The sequence below is a fragment of the Rosa chinensis genome, chromosome 2, assembly GCF_002994745.2.
Source record: "Rosa chinensis cultivar Old Blush chromosome 2, RchiOBHm-V2, whole genome shotgun sequence".
NCBI lineage: Eukaryota > Viridiplantae > Streptophyta > Magnoliopsida > Rosales > Rosaceae > Rosa > Rosa chinensis.
The window spans coordinates 54650023-54670913 of record NC_037089.1 but is presented as its reverse complement, the minus strand read 5'-3'; the positions used below and the strand labels follow the sequence as shown (position 1 = coordinate 54670913).

Here is a 20891-nt window from a genome sequence, read left to right as displayed (position 1 = left end):
TACCCTATTTTAGAAAGGGTCAGGCATGCCCGCCCTAATACAGGGGCTGGGTCGGACGGGTTTAGGGCCGAAGGGCCAAATGATGACCCCTAAATACAATTATAGAAGGAAAATTAAGGAGGAGGAAGTTCATTGAGGGAGCAGCAGGCAGTTCTTCCAATTCTTTTTTTGGGCTGGGCAACATATATAACCTGAGGCCCATAAATTCTGAGGCTCTAGGCTAAGGGCCGGCCGTTTCAGGATTTTATTTTTCCTTCTCTTGACCATAGTGGAAATATGAAAATATTTTGTGCTTCTGTCACCACCTTGAATCCATTTGTCTCTTGAGTCTTGACTATTGTTTCCATAGCAGAGCTTTCTTAAGTACGTATTTTAAAAATAAAAAATTTACTAATTATGATAGTTTTTCATGAAAAATTTGAGTCGGATGCATTTTACTTTCTTTCAATAGTCATGACCCTTCATACTTATACCCTTCCTAGATCCATGATTACTGTATACAACTTGTGTGACTATCAAATGCATGCCTCCCCTAAAATTATGCCATCGCCTCCACTGGCAAGCTCTCTCCGCTCGTCGATTGCTGCATGGATCTTCGATCAGAGTTTCCCAAGCAGCCCGGAGGCTCCTGCTTACTCTTATGGAGGTTTGTTCCTCTCTTACCCTCCACATTTGGTTCCATTTTCTCAAATGTACTTGTTGCATGCTATAATTGACTAATGCGGAAGCCGATGAATCATTTAGGTTGCTACTTTTGGACTTGCACGGATGTTGATTAATCCTCATTTTCCCTTGCAAATTACATGAGATACATTCAAATCGCAGATAAATTGGTCTCAGGACTAGTTAATGCAATAATTTTCTTAGCGGATTGGGATCCCATTGGTGTAGTTTCTGATTTTTCATTCATAATTAGAGTCCAACTAAGCCACATTGGGTGATTCCGCTGCTCGGTTGGTCTGCGTTAGCTCAGATACATCTAAATGGTTACTGGTTAGTGTTCTGGTGTTTTTTCCTTAGGCTCCAATTGGCCTACCCAACCAGTTTGTTTCTGTCTTCCAGATGATATGAATGCATATATTATAGGCATTTTTGTTAAACTTCCGATTGATTGAGTTCATGAAACAACACTAGTTACATGAAAGCATGTTATACGCATGATGATTGGTTACCACCCCACCCAGGTTTCTTTCTGATTGTTACATGTGGATTTGCATAATGCTTAGTAGTGGAGGTTTCAGATAAGCTGGACGAAGAAGTGCACTTCTGCTTATCTACCAAGATTAATTTCAAGTGCTCAAAATGACATAGAGGTGGCTTTAGCAGTACTTACGGAGGCAACTAAGTTCACTACTTGTTCAAGTGCATTGCAACGTAATAAAGAGGATAAAGTTTTAGGTGGAGAAACAGTGCTTTTAACCGAAAAGCATTTAATTTCAGTTGAGGCATGATTTCTTTGATAAATATTTACTTCGCCAGGCCAATTTGTCATATAGTTTTCGCTCAGTGTCAATATATAACTGAAATTTACAACATCTTTTTATCTTCATGCTGCAATGCCTTTTACTTTATTTTTCGGAGGGTAGATGAGCGGACTGAAGAGCTTGGCTACTAGTGAGCCTGAGTGACTATTGAATAGATACAAAAAGAGTCTGTATTTATCTTACAGTAGGAATTTTCTAGATCTTTACAGACCTGACCTGGTTGGGGGTATTGCTTACTGCACATTGAACTTCAAAGGCAACTTCCATAATGCTTTTCATTACATGCCCCATTCTGTTCCTTTTAATTTCTTACCATTTCACTTTTGAGTTATTTTGGTGAGACACATTCTGTTTATTTTGGTGTCTCTTTCTTGTTTGATATGCAGGTTGGGGCTTCTTTGCTTCGATTTATTAGAGGAAAAGGGTACAGAGTTCAGCTTGTAAATTAAACTGAAATTATATTGCACGATTACTTTCTCATATGTTGTAATTGTGGTTCTCGTATGTTTTGGATGTCAGAGGATCTACTTAAAAAACGATTGAAGATGAGATAGGAGTGAAGATTAGAATCCCATTGTCAAAGATGGAGGATTCCATTAGTAAGTTCTAAAGTTAACAAGACCATGACTTGATAAAAGAAAAAAATTTGGTTCAGGTCCTCTCTGTGTCCAACTCTCTTTGATTATGGTGATAGGATTTATTATATATATATATATATATATATATATATATACTTTTTTTTTCTTTTTTTCTTTTTTGAGTGCAACAGAATCAGGTTCCATTAATAATATCAACGACCTCACTCGGTCAAGCTAGTGGAATTCGAAAATCCCTCATAATACATCTCAATGCACAAGACAGTCTGCAAAACGCAAAGCAACAAAAAAAGAAGAAGAAAAAGAAAACCGAACTGAAAAAGAAGATGCTAAACTAAAAACCCCTACACCAAACCAACCCCAAATCAAAGCAACCAATATGACAAGTCATGGTGCCTAAGACCTTCATGGTGTACATCGCTACTCATTAACCAGCAAACTGCAGCAATCAAGGGCAAGGAGCATGGAGCAAGGGCCGAGCAGACGCTCGCTTATTCAAAGCAATAAAATAGAAAATCTCCCTACCCCTCCTGGGGTAAGGGAACCTCCTCCAACTCCTTAGCAACAGGATCCACACTCACCTGCTTGGGCTTATTCTGATGACCACAGGGACGACCTTTCTTCTTTGGAGCCTTCCCAACAGTAGTAACAGGAACCTCCACCAAACCCTCCTAAAAGATTCCTTGCAGAGAAATAGGCGCCAAACAGAGTCGCTTCTCATCTTGGATCAGCTCAACGTCACGAGACTTGCGCACACCCAATGCAGTAGTTGGGTTCCATCCCTCAGTAATGGGCCCATAAGCCTTCACAGAACCCGACCCAACTTCTTTCAGTCCAGCCAAACCCAACCCAGGGGTCAACCCTAAATTGAATTTAGGGTCTCCCGCCGAAAAAATCGGGGTCGCCTCTGGAATAGCCTCCATGCCGGCCTGCCTCACCTCCAGCTCCGCTTTCGGCAACACCAACCCATGCTGCTCAAACCCATGCTGCACCTGAACCTGCACCTTCCCAATCGGCACCATCCCCACCGTTGCTAGCAAGCGCTCTACGTGTTCCGGACCAGACTGCAACACGCCCATGGCCACCAAACCCTTATTGCAAACCCCACCTCCATGGCCAAACAACCCGCACTCCAGGCAGATGCTGTGACACTTTTCATACCGGAAATCCAAAAGAAACGAGACCTCTGGCGAAAAGCTATATAGATGCCGGGCCCAAATTCTCCGGAGCACATCATGGACCCTCTGAACCAGATCCTTGCGCTACACCGCCATCATGTCGGCCCGAACAAAAACCCCCAATTCATTCCCGAGGAGGTTTAGGGCACGCTCATTCCGCATGGCCATTCGTAAGAATCGCAACCCCTTCACTGCTACCCAAACCTCTAGATGATGGAGAGACACCGCCGCCAATGAACTGATACCATCGTAATCCGCCAGCACCAACATCGAACTGCTGTAAAACCATGGTCCGCCATTAAGGACACGGTGCTTCATCTCCTTGTCCTTGAACTGGAAAACAAAAACTCCATCTTCCTCCTCCCGGATCAAGATCCGCTCCTTAAGCCCCCATATCCGAGAGACTGCCGCCGTGAGCGACGGGATCGATCACAATGGGTTTCTTCGGAGAGAGAAAGCGGCCACACAGGTAAAAGAAGGGGTCCTGGATTGCTTCGCTGCCCCCAAGCAGGCTCACGGCCTCTTCCGCTCCTTCCAGCAACGACGGCCTAGACGACGGCACCGCCATTGCACAGATATCTCGGTCAATTTCTCAGCCAGAAAGAAACCCTGGATTTATTATATTTTTGAACATGAGGATAAATGTTTATGGTTTAACTATTTTACTTGGTTTTTTGTTGGTCGCAGTTATTGAAGGCATCTCAAGCGAAAGCGTATCTAGAGCTTCTGAGAAGATACACTACCACAAATGTGGGCTAAGGATACTAATGTATCCCCACGTTTACCCTAATGGTGACAAAATAATAAATTATTACCTATTAATCTCATTCTACAATTTAGTAGCGGAGCATTGCTTTTAATTGGTGTGAATATCTCCCACCAATTACTGCTAATGGTGCATGTCTAATTTTATATAATTTTGAACTTATCACTTGTGAAGAGAAACTTGACACGTAACTTTGGCTCAGTCCTAATTAAAGCCTATCAGCAATATACTCAGAATCTTCGTATACTTTAAAACAATAAGCTTTTTTGGTGATAGCCAAAGCCCAAAGGACTGAAAGAAGAAAAATCATCTCTATATGGTGGGTGTTATCCAGAAAAAAAAATTAAAGTAAAGAAAACCAAAACAGTCGAGGTTTTTTGGTTTCTAGATCTGTTTTGTCTCTCCCCGATCTCGATCATCTGGCTCTTCGATCTGCTGGAAGAGATGATCAGTCCTCATAGATCGAATGACTTCAAGTTCGTTTCGGATTGAATTGTCCTTGGTCCTTACCGCTACAAGACAGTACTGATTCGGAGCGACTAAGTTGCATGCAATCTCAGCTCTCTCTCGATCCTTCTTCCTCGCACCAAGTTCAATTTCTTTACTTAATTTCAATTTATTTCTATTTGATTCCCGAAAAAGTGTTGGTGTGCTTAGTCAATCTGTTTGGATCTTGGAAAAATTTAATAATAAAATCAAGTTTTGAAACTTAGATTTTTATTATGGATGATTGTGTAGGGATTCAATTTTTTGTTCCAATATATGTCCTTATTTGTTTGTCATATTTTGTTCTTTCTCATAACACCATCGTTTGGTTCTCTCTGCTGAAACTTTGTATTTTGTGTTTTGGTGCTGGTGTTCGACTACATTAATCTTATGTGATTATAGTTCCTCTGGGCTTTTGATAAATATTTCTGGACACCACATTTCTCTACCTCCAATCTATTTCTCACATGTTTTGCCTCTAACTAACTTTGATATATCTAGTGAATTGAATTTCACTGATGCCTTTTTTCCTCTAATTACAGTTTATGTTCCACCAATGGTTGTATCTGGCTATTCCAATGCATCTTGCCTATCCTCACATGTCTAATGGCAACACCTATTTACTGGTGCCTGTCCTTACTGGAAATCCCATGGGGTTTGGAAGGTTTACTAATCCAATTGGTTATGCAGTGAATGCCCCTGGTGTAGTTGGAGCTGCCATTGAGCTAGTTTTTGACTAGAAATCAAATGCAGAATCACTAGGTCAGATTTCTTAAACTGCACAAGATTATATGAGTTGAGATACATGTAGGTGTTAGCATGCTTATTCCTGTTATTATATGAGATTGTGATGATCTTGTTTGTGTACCATAACAGATGTCCAATGTTATAGACTTGTTGGCTACTGTGAGTTTGTTATCTGAATACTTGCTCCTGTGTTGTTTCTTCCCTGCAGGTCTAAGGCAATTTCTTGATTGTGGTGAACTTGAAATTTGATGGAGAGCTTATATATTTGACAACCCATCGGTATACTTGGGCTCATGGAATTTTTTGGTTATAATTTTAACAATTTCTTTCAACACTTCTGCTCTAAATAGCCTACTGCTTGTGAATTTGGTTGTGTATCTAACCAAGAGAACTTTGTGTTGTTTTGCAAGGTTATGTGAACAGAATTATATTTCACCTCATGGAGTGAAGGGTGGAGGTTAGAGAAGTACAAAAATTAAAAAGCCAGCATTGTTTGTTCTTTAGGTTTCTCATAAATGGTTACCATCAGATTTTATTGAATTTGTAGATCTGACCTTTGTATCAGTCTTAAATTTTATATTCTTTACACCAATTAAATAGAGAATTACTGACTAACTAGATCTTTCCAGCTTTTGAGGCCTATTGTTAACTAACTAATATCACTGTATCAGGGTGATGAGGTGAATATAATTGTCAAAGTCAAAGGCTAAACTGCTCCATGGAAAGCTCTTAGAAGGGAAATACAATCACAAGGATATCATCTTGTCCTTGATTCGTCATCACTCTATTTGAACTTTTTAAGTAAGATTCTTAAATGACTGGTCATATGCAATTTCATTGCTAGTTTTAATCTAGTTTGTAGATTTTTAAACTCGATGAGTTATGTGGCGTAGCAAGACTACTTTTAATGTATGTCTTATATGTTAAATTGACATGTAGCATTTATTATTTTCTAGGGGGTTATAAATCTGCAAGAGCTTATGAACGAGGAGACAAAAAAATGTTGTTCACTCAATAAGGTACGCCTAAAATCTATTCGATCTTATGTAAATGTGAATAATGATGTATAGTTCTAGTTCAAGAAAACATATTTATGGCCTGAGTATTCCTTGACCGTGGTTGGAATGGCTTTGCATACAATTGCAATAATTTTGATAGCATAGTCTAATAAGTGGCCTGAGTCAATATGCATCCTCTATAAAAGTGGGCTAATACCCCCATTCATATATATGATGGTATAATTGCAAGTGCTCAAAGACTTGATGCATAGTACACTAATGTTCAATATAACCTAGTTTTTAGCTTCAGGTTTCACCTTCTCTGTGTCAACCATGCCGATAGATGTTTAATGTATGAGCTCTAACCAGCTTTAACTACATAGTCAATGTGAATGATAATTTTTTGTTTTCAAGTTTCTTGCCCGAAAGAAATTTCATTGCAGGTGGATACTTTCTGGCTAACTTGTGTTTTTTTTTTGCTTGCAGGAGAAAGCTATGGACTTTGTAAACTGGACTTGCAGTTCAGTGACGGAAGGAGAGAGATGAGAAGCAATTTCTGGCTTCATATGAAAGAAGACAGTACACTTTGGAGTCTTCTAGTCTAGGAGGATTTGTATTTATATAATATTCAAAATAATTAAGTTTTCCATAATATATTTCATTTTAAATTATCGAGTCACCAATAGAATTGGTGTGGTGCTAATTATAGTGATGTATTCATCCACATATTCCACCAATCACAGCATTGGTGTGTTGAATCATTGTCACCAATGCATGAACAGTATCCATCAGTTGAGGCACCAAAAAAATGATAGTGAGCCCATGAGTATATGTCACGCCATCTATAGCAACCCCTACAAAAATGGTGACTGGGCCCGTGCCTATTGCTTTTACACACCATTGATCGGTGGTCTGAACCCCAATTCACACCATTATTAATGGTGTCTAAAGCCCAAGTTTGTGGTAGTGATACAAGCTATAATTGATGAGGTCATTTGCCTATAAATGTGGTTTTGAATATGATCTGGGGTGGTTCCATATCATTTTATATTTCTATAAGTCGTTTTATTCCTATAGAGCTTATTCTCATTGATTATAATTTAGTATACAAAGTCTGAAGCTGTAGCTACATTTGGTCAAAGAATAAATACTCTCTTTTGGAAGCCCATGCCAAGACTAAACTCATAATTAAGTTTCAAATACTCTCTCTTTTTATATACAATTTAGTACTTGGATTGCTATTTGAACAAGTTATGTTCTGAGTGAATTATATTGTAATTAAAAGTAGGTCTGCAGTCAATGTCCCATGAAAATAATTCCGCAAGAATTTGTATCATATATATCATCTTCATATTTTGGGCTAATATTGCTTTCTTGATAAAACACAGAGAGTAATTAGTAAATATTCCATGTGTTATTCAGTTGCTGCCTAGCTCCTCTTTCCCATTTTGTTTCACATTTTGAAACTTTAGCTTTGATTCTAAACTGCTGCTTATGCACTTCGTGTTCGTGAGGGGTTCTGTGTTGGTTAGTAGTATTTATCAACTTTGGTTGAGGAACTCGTTTTCTATGAGGCTATTATATATATATATATATATATATATATATCATGTATACGTACTGTTTTTTTCTGATGCTTGTCATTGCTTGTCTTTGTAGGCTCTCTCACGTACAACCTTTTGGGAAATGGTTGGCATCTGCATCATAGCATCAGCCCCCTTCAAGTACTCATCCAATCTAATCTACTTACCTATACTAAAACTCAAACAGAATAGAGAGACAAACGAAATGAATAGTGCCCTGCCTCACGTCTCTATTACGGAATTGCCAAGACACCTGTGCGCCTTCTGTATGACACCGAGTTGCCTCCAGGTTTCGTGGCTGCGCGATGGTGAGATACAGGGAGAGAGATATAGAGCGAAGGGACTAGAGGAAGAAGAAGAGATTCAGCAATATATAGACAGCGATGGTGATTGCTCATGTATGCTTTTTTTTTTTTTTTGGTTCTCTAATTGGGTATTGATTTGGGTTTGCGATTTCCGTTAGTGAAGTAATTCGATGAACAGGTAGTTGTCGCCTTCAATACCCAAATTTCATTAAAAATCTTCCATCAAATTTCATTGCTGTTTTTTAAAGTTTAAAACGTTGGAATCTATTTCTGAAATGGGCATATGAACTGAGGGCAACTGTATCTAATATTGAACTCAAATGGAGTCGAAACTTCCCACAAGGTTTACCCAGAGTTTCAGTCTCTTCGTGTTGTCCACAGAACTGGGTTTCATTTTCGATCTCCCCGCCACTGGATTAACGGTACTCAATTCTATTTGATTTCCTCACTATCAACTAACCATTAATATATTGTTTCGTTTGTATAATTAAATCATGATCGTTTTTCTCAATTCTCAGGAAGGACTTCCTACGTTTGGTCCATGCATTACGTTTTTCTATGCAATTTCTTTAAGTTGAGAACTTTATATGGGGGAAGAAGAAATAATTCTACGAAATGGGATATCATAAACTCCCATTGTGACTGCCTTTGAATCCTAAGAATAGCAGAAATTCAGGTACAAAAATCAGATTACTATTGTGCTGGTGGAATTGTTTACATGTGGTTTAATTGCTTCATGGTTTTTCTTTGTTTCCAGTGGGACCGAAGTATGTCTGTTGATTTTCGAAACCACGACTTTGGTTTCTGTTTTGGTAGTAGTGCACTAGTGCTCGAGGCCCTCTATGTTGGGTAATATATGTAAAGAATTATCCCATTGTATTCAGCAAATTGTTTCCTGTTAAGAAGAATAAGTTCTTGGTTTGTTACATAATTGAACGCATTTAATAGTTGATCCCCCAAATACATTTGATGTTGTGAATCCATATAACTTTTTTACTGGTTAGAGTTTTAGTTTGGGTGAGTGGTTTTTGTGATTGGTGTGGTGTTTTTTTTGTTTTCGTTTTTGTATTCTAATTTTGAGATTTTGCTTTTGTTTTTCTTGTTGATTATAATTGCTTCTTCAGAATCCCTAAATTCTAACAAGTCTGATTCTTTCTCTCTCTGATTTGTTGATACAATATATAAACGACAACACTCAATTCGTTGTGAAAAAACCCAAGCGCCATTTCTCTCAATCTTCTCTTCCTCAACTTTTGGACCCAGTTGAGGTAAAGCCCTGTTCTTTGTTTTCTGTAAATTGAGACACCTAAGGCCTAAGATTTAGACCCTTTTTCTATAGTTTGTTGAAAGTTTGAATCAAAAATCAAAATTGGAACTTTGAGATTGGTGTCCTTGGTGGACCTGGAATTGGCGAAAAATGGTTTTGATTATGCCCGGAAAAGGAAGAAGTGGCTGTTTGTAATGGCTGCCTTGGGCTTCTCTGGTTATGATGCTTATAGGGTTTATCACTTGCCTTCTGTATGTCAAAAAAGAAAGAGGCTTTTGAAGCTTTTAGGAGCTTTAGTTTTTGTAGCTGAAGTAGTTTCAGACTTTGTTGAGTCGATTGAAGTTGTGTCTAAAGATTTGAAGGAGTTTCTGCAATTTGATTCTGATGAAATTCCGAATAGCTTGAAGCAAGTTTCGAAAATTGCTAGGTCGGATGAGTTTTTGGGGTCTGTTGTTAAGGTCACACAAGCTGTAACATTGGGAGTTTTAAGGGGTTATGTCTATAGTGGTGTTGAACTGTAGAGAATTAATTTCTTTAAAGAATCCCTAAAGGATGTTAGAAATTAATTTCAATTTGGTATCTTTTCCAGTTCATGATATGGCATAAAACAACAAATCAAAGATTATATGCAAATAACAGAAACTAATCATTATGACAACTTCATTGTTACATAAACTTTTTTGACCATTGGAGAGACTTCTGTTTCGATCTTGAAGATTAAGGCATAGTTTAGCCAATAGAAACCGTTTCAATGCAAATTTCGGCTCTTTTTTCTTCATTCTCAGTTTTTTCAATTTCATTATGGCTACCATGCATTTGCTACTAGAAAAGAAAAAGAACTAATAGAAGTCCTGCATGAATGTTTTTATCTAAAGCTATTCTTAGTTTGAAGTATTCATGGTTATTTTTCATATCATTTCAATGATTAGTCTGGATGATTTCTATGTTTCTACAACTTCATGCATGCTTTCATGGATAAATTACTCATTATTATTCTTTACTGGAAACTTTAATTTTGTTGCATAGTTTGCTCGGGCTGAGAGAGTCTGCTGTTTTGTTGCATTGTCGCAAAGATGACCTGCATCTGGTGGAGTCAGTTCTGGAAGCAGCAGCACAGGAATATGCTGGAAAAAGAAATGTTCATGCACCAGAGATCATAGTTGACCACAATATCTATCTTCCACTTGCTCCCACCCATCCTAATCCCTATGATAATTCTGAGTTTGTTTCTTGGTCCGCCTTAATTTTGTACGAGTTGTGGGCCTTCTAGCAGCAAATATAGTAGAATTAGGACTGTTATGAGTTCATTGAGTTGGCGAGTTGCAACTAGCACTTCTCTTTGTTTCCAATTATCTTGCATTTAGGCCAGGATTTAATTTGGCTTGCTAATATCTAGCTTCTCAAACAATTCCTGTTCTAATTGAAAGAACATAAATGACAGAAGTCGCTGATGATTATTTCTGATTTTTCAGTTCTGGAGGTGTAGTCTTGGCTTCTTGAGATGGAAAAATTTTGTGTGAGAACACTCTCAATGCACGGTGCCACGGTTGGATGTTGTATTCCGTAAAATAACTTACTCAGGTATTTCCCTTGCAAATTTGATTGCTATCTTAACATTTCATCTTTTGCCTATCTTTAGCATTCGACTTTCTTTTTTGTTCTTTTTTTTTTTTTCCGGTAATTATGTGCTTAAACTACTGCTTCTTTCCAATCTAGCATAGTACGAGAGAAGCTATTGTCTTTAAATCCCCTGAAAGTCTTATTAATCTGGTTATTCTTGGAAAGACTTAATTCAAAGAATGGTTCCCAACCCAGAAATCTTTCCTAAAATGGTACACAGCCTGCATTCATGATATTCCATCTATTTGAAATTATAAGTATGAGCAAATAATGTTTGACTGTTATTGTGACGGCCAATTGGACATCTGTTGATGCTTTCATTCTTAATTGTTATCTTTTTATTTGTAGTGTATAATTGTTGCTAACCAAAGTTTTATCTATTCCTCTGTGCTTCAAAATGCAAGTGGACAAGGATAGCAAAGACAATACAAAATTGCATCAAGTGCATGCCAAGCAAGATTGAAAACTGAATGATCGTCTTTACTCTTTAGAACAGCGTCAGTAGAAGATAAACGAAGCCAGGCACATAGTTTTGCTTCCTACATGGGAATGCTCTGTGGTACACAACAACCATATTTTGATAAGACGATGGCTTATAATCCCTTATATGAAGTGATCTTCTGTAATGAAATGAAATCCACCGTTTTTTGATAATATAAATGGTTTGTATAATGGCTTCATACAAAATGCAACTCCTAGAACTAGATTTAGTCTAAACAACTTCGTTTAACTTTATGATGCATGTTCTTCATATTGGTTTTATTTGTCCACCAAAAACTTAAAACATACGGAACACAAGAGCTTTAAGCAGTAAATTTGCCCTGCAGCATCGCACGGGTTCTCAACCTAGTATATTCTAAAGACAATTCTAATCTAGGATGTTCTAATATAAAGACATTTTAGTTAAGAGTTAATTACATATAAGTGTATATTTGAATGTTTTTTTAGTCATAAGGCCACAAACTATTTTTTTCACTCATAAGGCCACTAGATTAAAAAATATGTTAAATTTTGGATATAAGAACCAACATATTTACATAAATACCACTAGAGTTAAAAGTCAACAATCATCTTCTCTCCTTTCTCCAGCAAGGTCTCCGGTCAACTCCGACGGGTCTCCGGTCGACCCCCGGGGAACTCCAACCAACTTCCGGGCAACTTCGGCAACCACAAAAGCTACTGTCACTAACATCAAAAGCTACTGTCGCTAGCAACAAAAACTACTCTGGTGAGATTTCCTGCAACCTCCGGCGAGGTGACAAAAACTACTATCACTAGCAACAAAAGCTACTCCTTACCAAAAAAACTTATTCTCTCCAAAACCAAAAGCTACTATCACCACTAACAAAAGCTACTGTCACAAACACCAAAAGCTACTCTCACTAGCAACAAACGCTATTTTCACAAGCAACAGAAAACCACTCTCACCAACAGCGAAAGCTACTCTCACCAACACCAAAACCTACTCTTACCAATAACAAAAGTTACTCTCATCAACACCACAGAGCTACTCTCACTAACACTAGAGAGCTACTCCAGTATCAAAAGCTACTCTAGCCATCAACAAAAGCTACTCTCACTAACGCAAAAAGCTACTATCACCACCGTAAAAGGCTACTATCACCAAAAGCTACCTTTACTGCCAACAAAACTACTCTCACCAACGTCAAAAACTACTATCATCAGCGCAAAATGCTACAATCATCACCACCAAAAGTTACTCTTACCAACAACAAAAAATACTCTCATCAACATCAAAAACTCTTCTCACCAACAACAAAAAGCTACTTTCACCAAAACCGAAAGCTAATTTCACCAACTCCAAAAGCTATTCTCACCAGCATTAAAAACTGTTTCACTTGCTCTCTTTATGAAATGATGCAAGACAAATATTGCCAGAATTCAACCACAAAAACAAAGACATAAACTAGAATAAAACACCATCAAAAACATAGATACCATAACATCAAAATTGAACAATGATGCATACAATTAAGATCCAATTTCATCCACAACATATAAGAAGTCTGACAAAACTCTAAATTAAGTTTACAGTAGCATCATATTACAAACTCTCAATTGCTCAGCATGATTTGAGATGGTACTGTACTTGCAGATTAATCAAGCAGCGTCATATTACAAACTCTTAATTGCTTAACATGATTTCAAATAGCATCTGATAACTCTGTTCCACCTCATCGTCTAACTTAAGAAACTAACTAATCAAAATCACAAAATTAACCAATACTTCTAGACATATATAAGAGAACAAATGCACAAATCAAACTTCTACTGAAATTGGTGCTTTGTTACCGTCGTCTTTCACTGTCAGTCTCCTTCTCCAACAATCTCGCTTCTTCCGAGCACAAGTCACTACTACAAAAATCGAAACACACAACACTCATCACACAACAGAACTAAAATTTGTTGTTGTGTGTTAACACAAACTCTATCATACAACGGTACAAATATGTTTCTGTTGTGTGAATGTAAGAAAATTGAAAACTTTTTTCTTAGGAAGGTATTGCACAACTGAGTTAAGAAGTTTCTGTTGTGTGAATATGAGGCCTAGATGGAGGGAAATGAGCACATAATTCCCTCCCAGAAGGACCTCAATTTGAATTATTCACACAACCGTTTTTTTGATATCTGTTGTATAATGAATGTTGCATGAACCTTGAGAAATCTTCTAGGTACACCTAGTGCAAGTTGCACAAATTTACACAACAGATTGTCATAGTTCTGTTGTCTGAGCATGGAAACAAATTGCACAGCGCGGCAAAATTAATTTAACTCAAATGAAACGAGTCACAGGTGGCAAATTTTCCCTCTCAGCCTGTTTTGTAATCATATACTCATACAACGGTCCATTAATTTTCTGTTGTTGGAGAAACTTGAAGTCTCCCACTTTAAACAACTTATGTAGTCTTTATTGAAATCAATACTCTCGATCAGGGTTCACTCCACCTTTCTTATGCCACCTCTCGTTCGTCTTCTTCTTCTACTATCTTTCTTCCGTTCCTAATATCCCTCTTTCTGCTCTCTCTCTCTCTCTCTCTCTCTCTCTCTCTCTCCAAATCTCCCCCAAATTTTCGATCTTTGGCCCTAAAGCTTCGAGCTATCTTGAATCAACCATGGATCTGGCCCCGAAGGAACTTCAATTTCTCGACCTCTCCCCCCAAACAGTCCCCCAAGACCTTCTACCTCATAACCCTAACCCCCAATCCTAGCCCATTCTCTCTGAAGGTAGTGTTCAGTTGGAGGTTTTTCCCTGGAGGTTTAGCAATGGCGTATTCAATATCATCAATCTGCAATCTATGGTTTCTCGACACACTCACTCTCTCTCTCACTCTCTCTCTCTCTCTCTGTCTCGTGAAACCTTTCTCTCAGTCTTCCATCTGGTTCACTCCACTTTCTTCCCCGATATACCGACCCAAATCCCCACATCTCCTCCACCTGGGTTCACTCATGTTTTACTTTACCGATGGATTTTGATTCTCTGACCACCACATCGCTCTATCCAATAGGGAATGAATCCCTTTTTATTTTTTTCCTTTCTATTGAAGCTGATTGAATTCCAGGTATCGATTAGCAATGGCGGTGAAGCACGGGCTCCACCGAAACAGAGCCGCCAGATCTCATTCCCAACTGCGGTATTTATATTTGTCTTGTTGTTTGGTTGATTTTCTTCGTCGGCCATGGCCTCTACAGCTCCGGTTGGTCCTTGGCACCCTTTCAATTTATTTACTTTGAGAACAGTGTGTGTGTGTGTGTGTGTGCATAGTTAAATGATTCTGTGGAATTTAGGTTTGCAGATCTCAATTAGGTTTTGCTTTGGCTTTGCAGTTGGGGGAAAATTTACCTTACTTGCTTGCAATTGCTCTCTTCTTTGCTTTAGAGAAGCAGAAAGAGTGAAAATTGAACGTCCTCTTGTCAAGATTATCTGAAAATCAGGAATGCTACTTTTCTTTCTTTCCTTTTTTTGGCTTTTTGAGCTGTGAGCAATGCACATTTATTACAAACTTTGCAAGTGTGTTTTGTGTTTTAAGATAGTGAGTATATGAGTGCACATTGCAGTATTAGGATAGACAGTTTAGCTTTGTCTCGGTACTTAGATGGTCAAGTTTTAAGCAGATTTTGGTGATTGACAACAAATTGTGGTTTGTATCGACAACTATATATATATATATATATATATATACATGCCTCTGCTTCTAGCCTACATTGAGGTCTTTTTGATTGAATTGTTCATAGGTTGAATTTGGTTTTTTATTTTTGTAGTCTGTGCTTAATCTGGAGGTTGTACATATTGAAGGGGGAGAGGTTTGTACTGGAAACAAGAAAAGAGGTTGGGCTGGTAATTTTATTCATCTTTGTTGTTATTTTGTGAACTGTACTGGTTATGGTTTTCAGTGGAAAATATGGGGTTTATGAGACTAGACTTGATCAGGCCAAACTGTTAATCTTTTCTGCTTAAATCAGGTTGCCGTTTCCTATCTTCATTGATGTTTTTCTAAGTTTTTTTTTTTTTTATTTCTTTTGATTGACTTATAGCATTATGTAGGAACATGATTTGCAAGGTCTTCAAAATCTGTTAGCACCAATTGATATTTACTTATTTAGCTTTCTGTCAGTTTTTCAGTTCAAGTTAGAATTTTTAACTATATGATATAATGCTTTGGGTTTCATAACGAAATTGTTTCAGTTGTCTTTATTGAATTTTGTCCTTTGATAATTCAGATGTTTGAAGCAAGGTTTGAGCCTATTTTTGCTGTTATTTGCTGTTAGAATTGATTGAAGATAAGCCATTAGGAAATCAATTAGTCAATGATCTCAGGATGACTTATATTTGTCATTGTTTTTGTAGCATCAGAAGGAACAAACCCAGTCCAATACATCAATTTATTATTAAATCGTTTCTGATATGAAAATCCAAAGTAAAACCCAACCCGACGTAGTTAGGAAGTTCATTTGCAGGCATGATGTTTCTGAGCTGGAACAAATGCTTGCAGAACAAACAAAGATACTGTCAAGTCTTCAACAACAGGTTTGATGATTTGGCATCAGAGGTTTGTTTCTTTTTCCTTACATATATCTTCTTGCTTTCAAACCAGTAACCATCCTACGGTTTTCCATTGTTTGCTTATTTTCAAATTGTAGTGCTGCTGTATCTTAGTGTTATTCTGTAATTATTGTGGTAGTTGAAGTTGTTGCTTGTTTGCTGCTTTAAATAGCTTTCCTTAGTTGATTAATCCAGCGGGCTTATTGCCCATTGCTCTGTAGTCTGTTCTGGTTTAGTTTCTCCACGAAAATTTTGTTTTCACAAAGAGAGAAGAAAAGAAGGTCCAGTTTATGCTCTAGCTATGCCAGTTATATATCAGATTTCTTCAACTAAACTATTCAATATAAATCTTAGATAACTGAATCCTAATGGTTTTAAGTTAGCAATGCATCCGTCTCCTAGTTATATTCATTGTTAAGCCACATTTATATATACATATATGGGCCAGACATCCTTCCCCAAAAGTTATCCATGATTACTAGTTTAGACTAAGAATAATTATTAGTTATAACTGTCTTTAGGGTCTAAGGCATGGAATTAATGGCATATTGTGTATCACTTGCAATACACAGCCATAACCATGAACAACTTTCTCCACTTGGTGTCATATGTAAAGGTTTCTTCCCAAAATGCTTTCTCTGTTTTCCTTGTGTACTATGCATGGCAAAATTCAGGAAGGATACTGTAGGTGACGATGTTTGTCATTCACTGGAATCCATAATTTGTACTCATAAGTAAATGGGTTGAAATTGTGAATTTGCAGGGCATTCTTTCATTTCATGGGCATTTTCAAAACGACATGTCAAAACTGATTTCAAAACCAACTTTCCTCTGTTTTGAAAGTGGCATACCCTTGATTGACCCTTGAAGTGGCAAATATACCCCTATGTAATTGGCATGTGACAAAAAGATGGTTGATGTAATGGAAAGGGTAGAAATTGAATAATTGACAACCGTACGTAATTTTCTTATGGTTGAATTATTAATTGGCCTGTACCAAGACCCAGTGACGTAGAGGCCCACCTTTGACAGGGTTGGTACAATCGAGTCTTTAGGTTATGAAGTTGTGATCTATAATTACATAGTTTTGTTTAATTGAAATCTGTTTACCTGAAGTTCATATTATTCTATATATGCAGTGAATTTTCATCTGATCTATATAACGATTTTCAACTAACGAGCCAATGATTTGTTAAATGGTTCTTCAAAGTTATATCACCTAGAATGCAGTTTTAGATAACATAGATTTTCTCCTCAAGAGTTTGTCTAGTTATTATCTGAAGTTTGGAAAGGGATCCAACTGTTTGTTCCTTTTTAAATCACATACAGTCCTTAGTTTGCTTCATCTACTTCTTTTATGTGTATTATTAAATTTTGCAAATGTTATTCGTCACTGACGATTCTCCTCTCAGGTGGATCCAGCCAATGTAAGGCCAATTCAAGAAGGGGCTGTCAATGCATTGTTGGAAGCGGAAAAAGTTGTTGAAGCTACAAAACAAGCAATCAAAAGGAAAATTGCACAAGCTGCTTCTGTTGACTTCCAATCACGAAGCCTACCGGCAAAGCTTCGTATAGAACCGGATGATCCTGAGGATGTGGTAATTTTTCCATCTCTATCATTGTATAATAAACTAGATGTGTGGGTGTGGTAATGGTAGCTCTAATGGGGTCCCTCTATCTGCTGACAAGACTCCCAGAACTTTTCTCGCCAAAAAAATGACCCACAGAGCATTCCTTTTGCAAGTTTGCACTTTACCCCATCTATGTAATATGGGAATAATACAATGTTCAGTAGTTCACTATTAAGTACTAATCTGACTAAAAGCAACTTAGGTTTGGAGCGTTGCAATTTAGGGTTTTTTTTTTCTTTTTTTCACAATTCACAAAGTTTCTGGTGGGTTGAGTCACCAAACTAGTTTGTAGGGTGATTGAAATTATTTTGTGATCTATCATTTCCTACAATACCATAAGTTATGGTACAATTTTTGAACATCTTTCTGACTTTTCTTTTTATACTGATGCTTGCCAACTCCAAAATTTGCAGAAAATTGCCAAACGCAAGAAGATACATGCTTTTAAGTCAAAAATGAGGATGGAGCAGTTGGAAGTCACTCAGAACAAGCGTCAAAATGCTTAGCAGCAGTTCCAAACTACCAAGGCAAGACTAAGAAGGTAAGTTGGTATTTATGCGTTTCATTCTGCTTGCAAAATTGCTCTGATCTTTATCAAGTTACAGTAATCTACAGTTACCATTTTATTTATGCACGTATTTGATTCCCCATTATTTTTTAGAGTGAGGGAACCAATATAAAAAGGTACAGAAACACAATTTTTTATTTTTGCTTGTATTATATTGCGGTTAGTGTTGTTTCAGGTCTACAATTTAGTATATATCTAAAATAAGTAAATCTGCAGTGCTCAACTTAATTGTAAGATAACTTTGCTATGGCCGTCAAGACATTATGCATCAAGTCTAAGTATACTCTATTTTGACAAACACAAAAAAAAAAGAATACAAGGCAATAGAAAAAACCTTCATTTACTACTACCGATTGCACATTCTAGATTTGTAACTTTTTTTTTTTTTCAGAGTGGTTATTTATCTGGACGCAAGCGGGAGAGCATCTTCAAGTCTCCTGACGATCCTTTTGGAAAGGTTGGGGTGACTGGCAGTGGGAAGGGTTTGACAGACTTTCAAAAGAGAGAAAAGCATTTGCATCTCAAAGGGGGAGCAGCTGAGAATGATGATGAGGCTCCTTAGCTCCAAATCTACCTTCCCTGTACCTAGTCAAAAAGGTCCAGTCTGAGCTTGTTAGCTAAAAACCTTTGGTAGTATTAAAACCTGTAATGCTCTTACGACCGTGGTTATTGTTGCTGTAATAGTTTGCTTCTCCTATTGAATATGTGTTTTTGTCTATAAATGAATGAACGGTTTCATATCACCAGAGGTCAGAGATTTTTTAGGGGCTTAGGTAGAGCTTTCCTTGTTGAGCCATCTTTGTTGGTACTACTCTGGTTCCCAGGAGGGATCATCGCCAAATGGCAGAACATTGGTCTATATGGCCTTGCATATTGAATAGCTGGGATGGGAATTGACAGGAGAAATGGAATTAGAATGAATATGACCAGGAGAAGGATGCATTGCTCATTTCTGGCACTATCTCCAGGTCTAAACAGTACAAACAAGAAGCTGCAAAATTTAAAGCTGAGATAGGCATTCAATGCTAGAAGCTTAGTTTTTTTATTCTTGTGTAGCTAGCTAAGAATGCTCTTGGTGCATTATCTTGTTACTTGAATGTATTGATGCTTGAATAATGGTTCTTGAATGATATATATGGATTAGAGTATTGTTTATATGGTAATATATTGAGCATTATTCTGGACAAACATTTATATTGATATTCTTCTTGTTGTTCAAGGTTTAGTCATACAACACAATACAAAACAATGTGTTGTATGAATGTAAAATAGTTCAAAATTGAGGCTTCTCCTACAACAGTCACTAGTTGGTACCCAATTGATTACAGTATTCACACAACGGATAACCAAATATAGTTGTTGTGTGAACTAACAACCAACAACAAAAGAAAACAAAATTCTGTTCTGTGAGATTCATAACACACAACAGAAATAAAATGATCACTGTTGTCTGAGTAATCAACAGACAAGAGAGATAATTTTACTTCAGTTGTGTGTTACTTACCTCAGACAACAAATATTAAGTTATATCCGTTGTCTGTTAGTAGTCTCAGATAATAATGAGTTATATCAGTTGTGTGTTATGAATCTCAGACAACAAAGAATGAGTTATATCCGTTGTGTGTTATGAATCTCAGACAACAAAGAATAAGTCATACCTGTTGTGTGTTATGAATCTCAGACAACGGCAAAATTTCATCTTCTGTTGTCTGAATGTGCCGAGGCATCGCCGCGCATGCCATGCCAGGCACATGCTGCGCAGAACTCACACAACGGGAATAGGTATTTCTGTTGAGCAAACTATTATCACACAACGGTGAAATCACCGTTGTCTGATTTTTCAATCACACAACACTCACTTAGACCACGGTGAACTTGGTCATCACACAACACAAATTCACCGTCGTCTGATGACCTTTTTGTAGTAGTGAGTGCACGCCGGAATTAAGTGCAAGGACCTCTTGCAACTTTCTGATAGCCAAGATATGAGTAGAGTAGTGAATCATAGATATCTGAGTTCGAGTTCGCCTCTAGTAAGGTAGCTCCAATCAGAGCTTGTTCATCGTCGTCGTCTTCTGCACGATCTAAAATTCAGGGGAATTCAAATTAAAAAATTGTGCAAAATCTCATAGATTTGAACTCGACGAAGACCAAAGAGCATCAGATCGAACAAAAAACGGTAGAGCTGGGTCCTTCCAGCCGAATTGTTCAAATTCCCGAATCCAATTCCGGTCGCCAGAGCTGCATCCTCCCAGTCATCAACCGAAATAAGGCGGTGGAATTAGAGTGAACCACCGTTGTGAAGATCTGTATGTGATCGAGGAGAGAGAGCACTGTGCCGGTGCTATCCAGAATTAGAGTCAGAGACCGAGATGTGAAGAACTGTGATCGAGGAGAGAGAGAGAGAGACAGAGAGAGAGCGATTCCAGATCGATCATGAGGATGGAATTGAGTTTATTGGGTAGAAGGGTAAAATCGTCACAAACAAAATAATATGTGGATACATGTGGCCTTATTTGTACAAAAAATGCAGGTGGCTTTATGACTAATATACGTCTCAAAATGACACTTACATGTAATTTTCTATTTAGTTAAATGGG

At 37.6% G+C, this 20891-nt stretch overlaps 1 protein-coding gene and 1 long non-coding RNA gene across 15 annotated transcripts; both read left to right on the top strand.

Moving 5' to 3' along the window:
• Nucleotides 1–4242: 4242 nt before the first annotated feature.
• On the top strand, nucleotides 4243–11717 carry LOC112187079. 14 transcript variants are annotated; one of them, XR_005806226.1, is made up of 11 exons: nucleotides 4252–5272; nucleotides 5466–5536; nucleotides 5668–5714; nucleotides 5929–6058; nucleotides 6214–6276; nucleotides 6742–7782; nucleotides 7915–8565; nucleotides 8662–8819; nucleotides 8901–8992; nucleotides 10437–10991; nucleotides 11435–11717. It is a non-coding gene; the product is annotated as an uncharacterized LOC112187079 (long non-coding RNA). The 14 variants fall into 14 exon arrangements; XR_005806229.1 differs by having other exon boundaries at nucleotides 4254–5272; nucleotides 10883–10991; XR_005806233.1 differs by having other exon boundaries at nucleotides 4243–4614; nucleotides 5053–5272; nucleotides 8662–10991.
• Nucleotides 11718–14624: 2907 nt separating this feature from the next.
• LOC121048878 lies at nucleotides 14625–19034 on the top strand. Its single transcript, XM_024325718.2, has 6 exons — nucleotides 14625–14683; nucleotides 15312–15378; nucleotides 16043–16099; nucleotides 17505–17690; nucleotides 18137–18264; nucleotides 18683–19034. Exons 1-5 carry the CDS (start codon nucleotides 14625–14627, stop codon nucleotides 18227–18229), a joined length of 462 nt encoding a protein of 153 aa, XP_024181486.2. The 3' UTR covers nucleotides 18230–18264; nucleotides 18683–19034.
• Nucleotides 19035–20891: the final 1857 nt, after the last annotated feature.

Bases quoted from the DNA above. Each gene is read 5' to 3' on its own strand.
- LOC121048878 (XM_024325718.2), top strand. From the start codon at position 14,625: ATGGCGGTGAAGCACGGGCTCCACCGAAACAGAGCCGCCAGATCTCAT. The intron at 16,100-17,504 runs GTTTGTTTCTTT...TTCTCCTCTCAG, and splicing joins TTGATGATTTGGCATCAGAG to GTGGATCCAGCCAATGTAAG. The intron at 17,691-18,136 runs GTAATTTTTCCA...CAAAATTTGCAG, and splicing joins CGGATGATCCTGAGGATGTG to AAAATTGCCAAACGCAAGAA.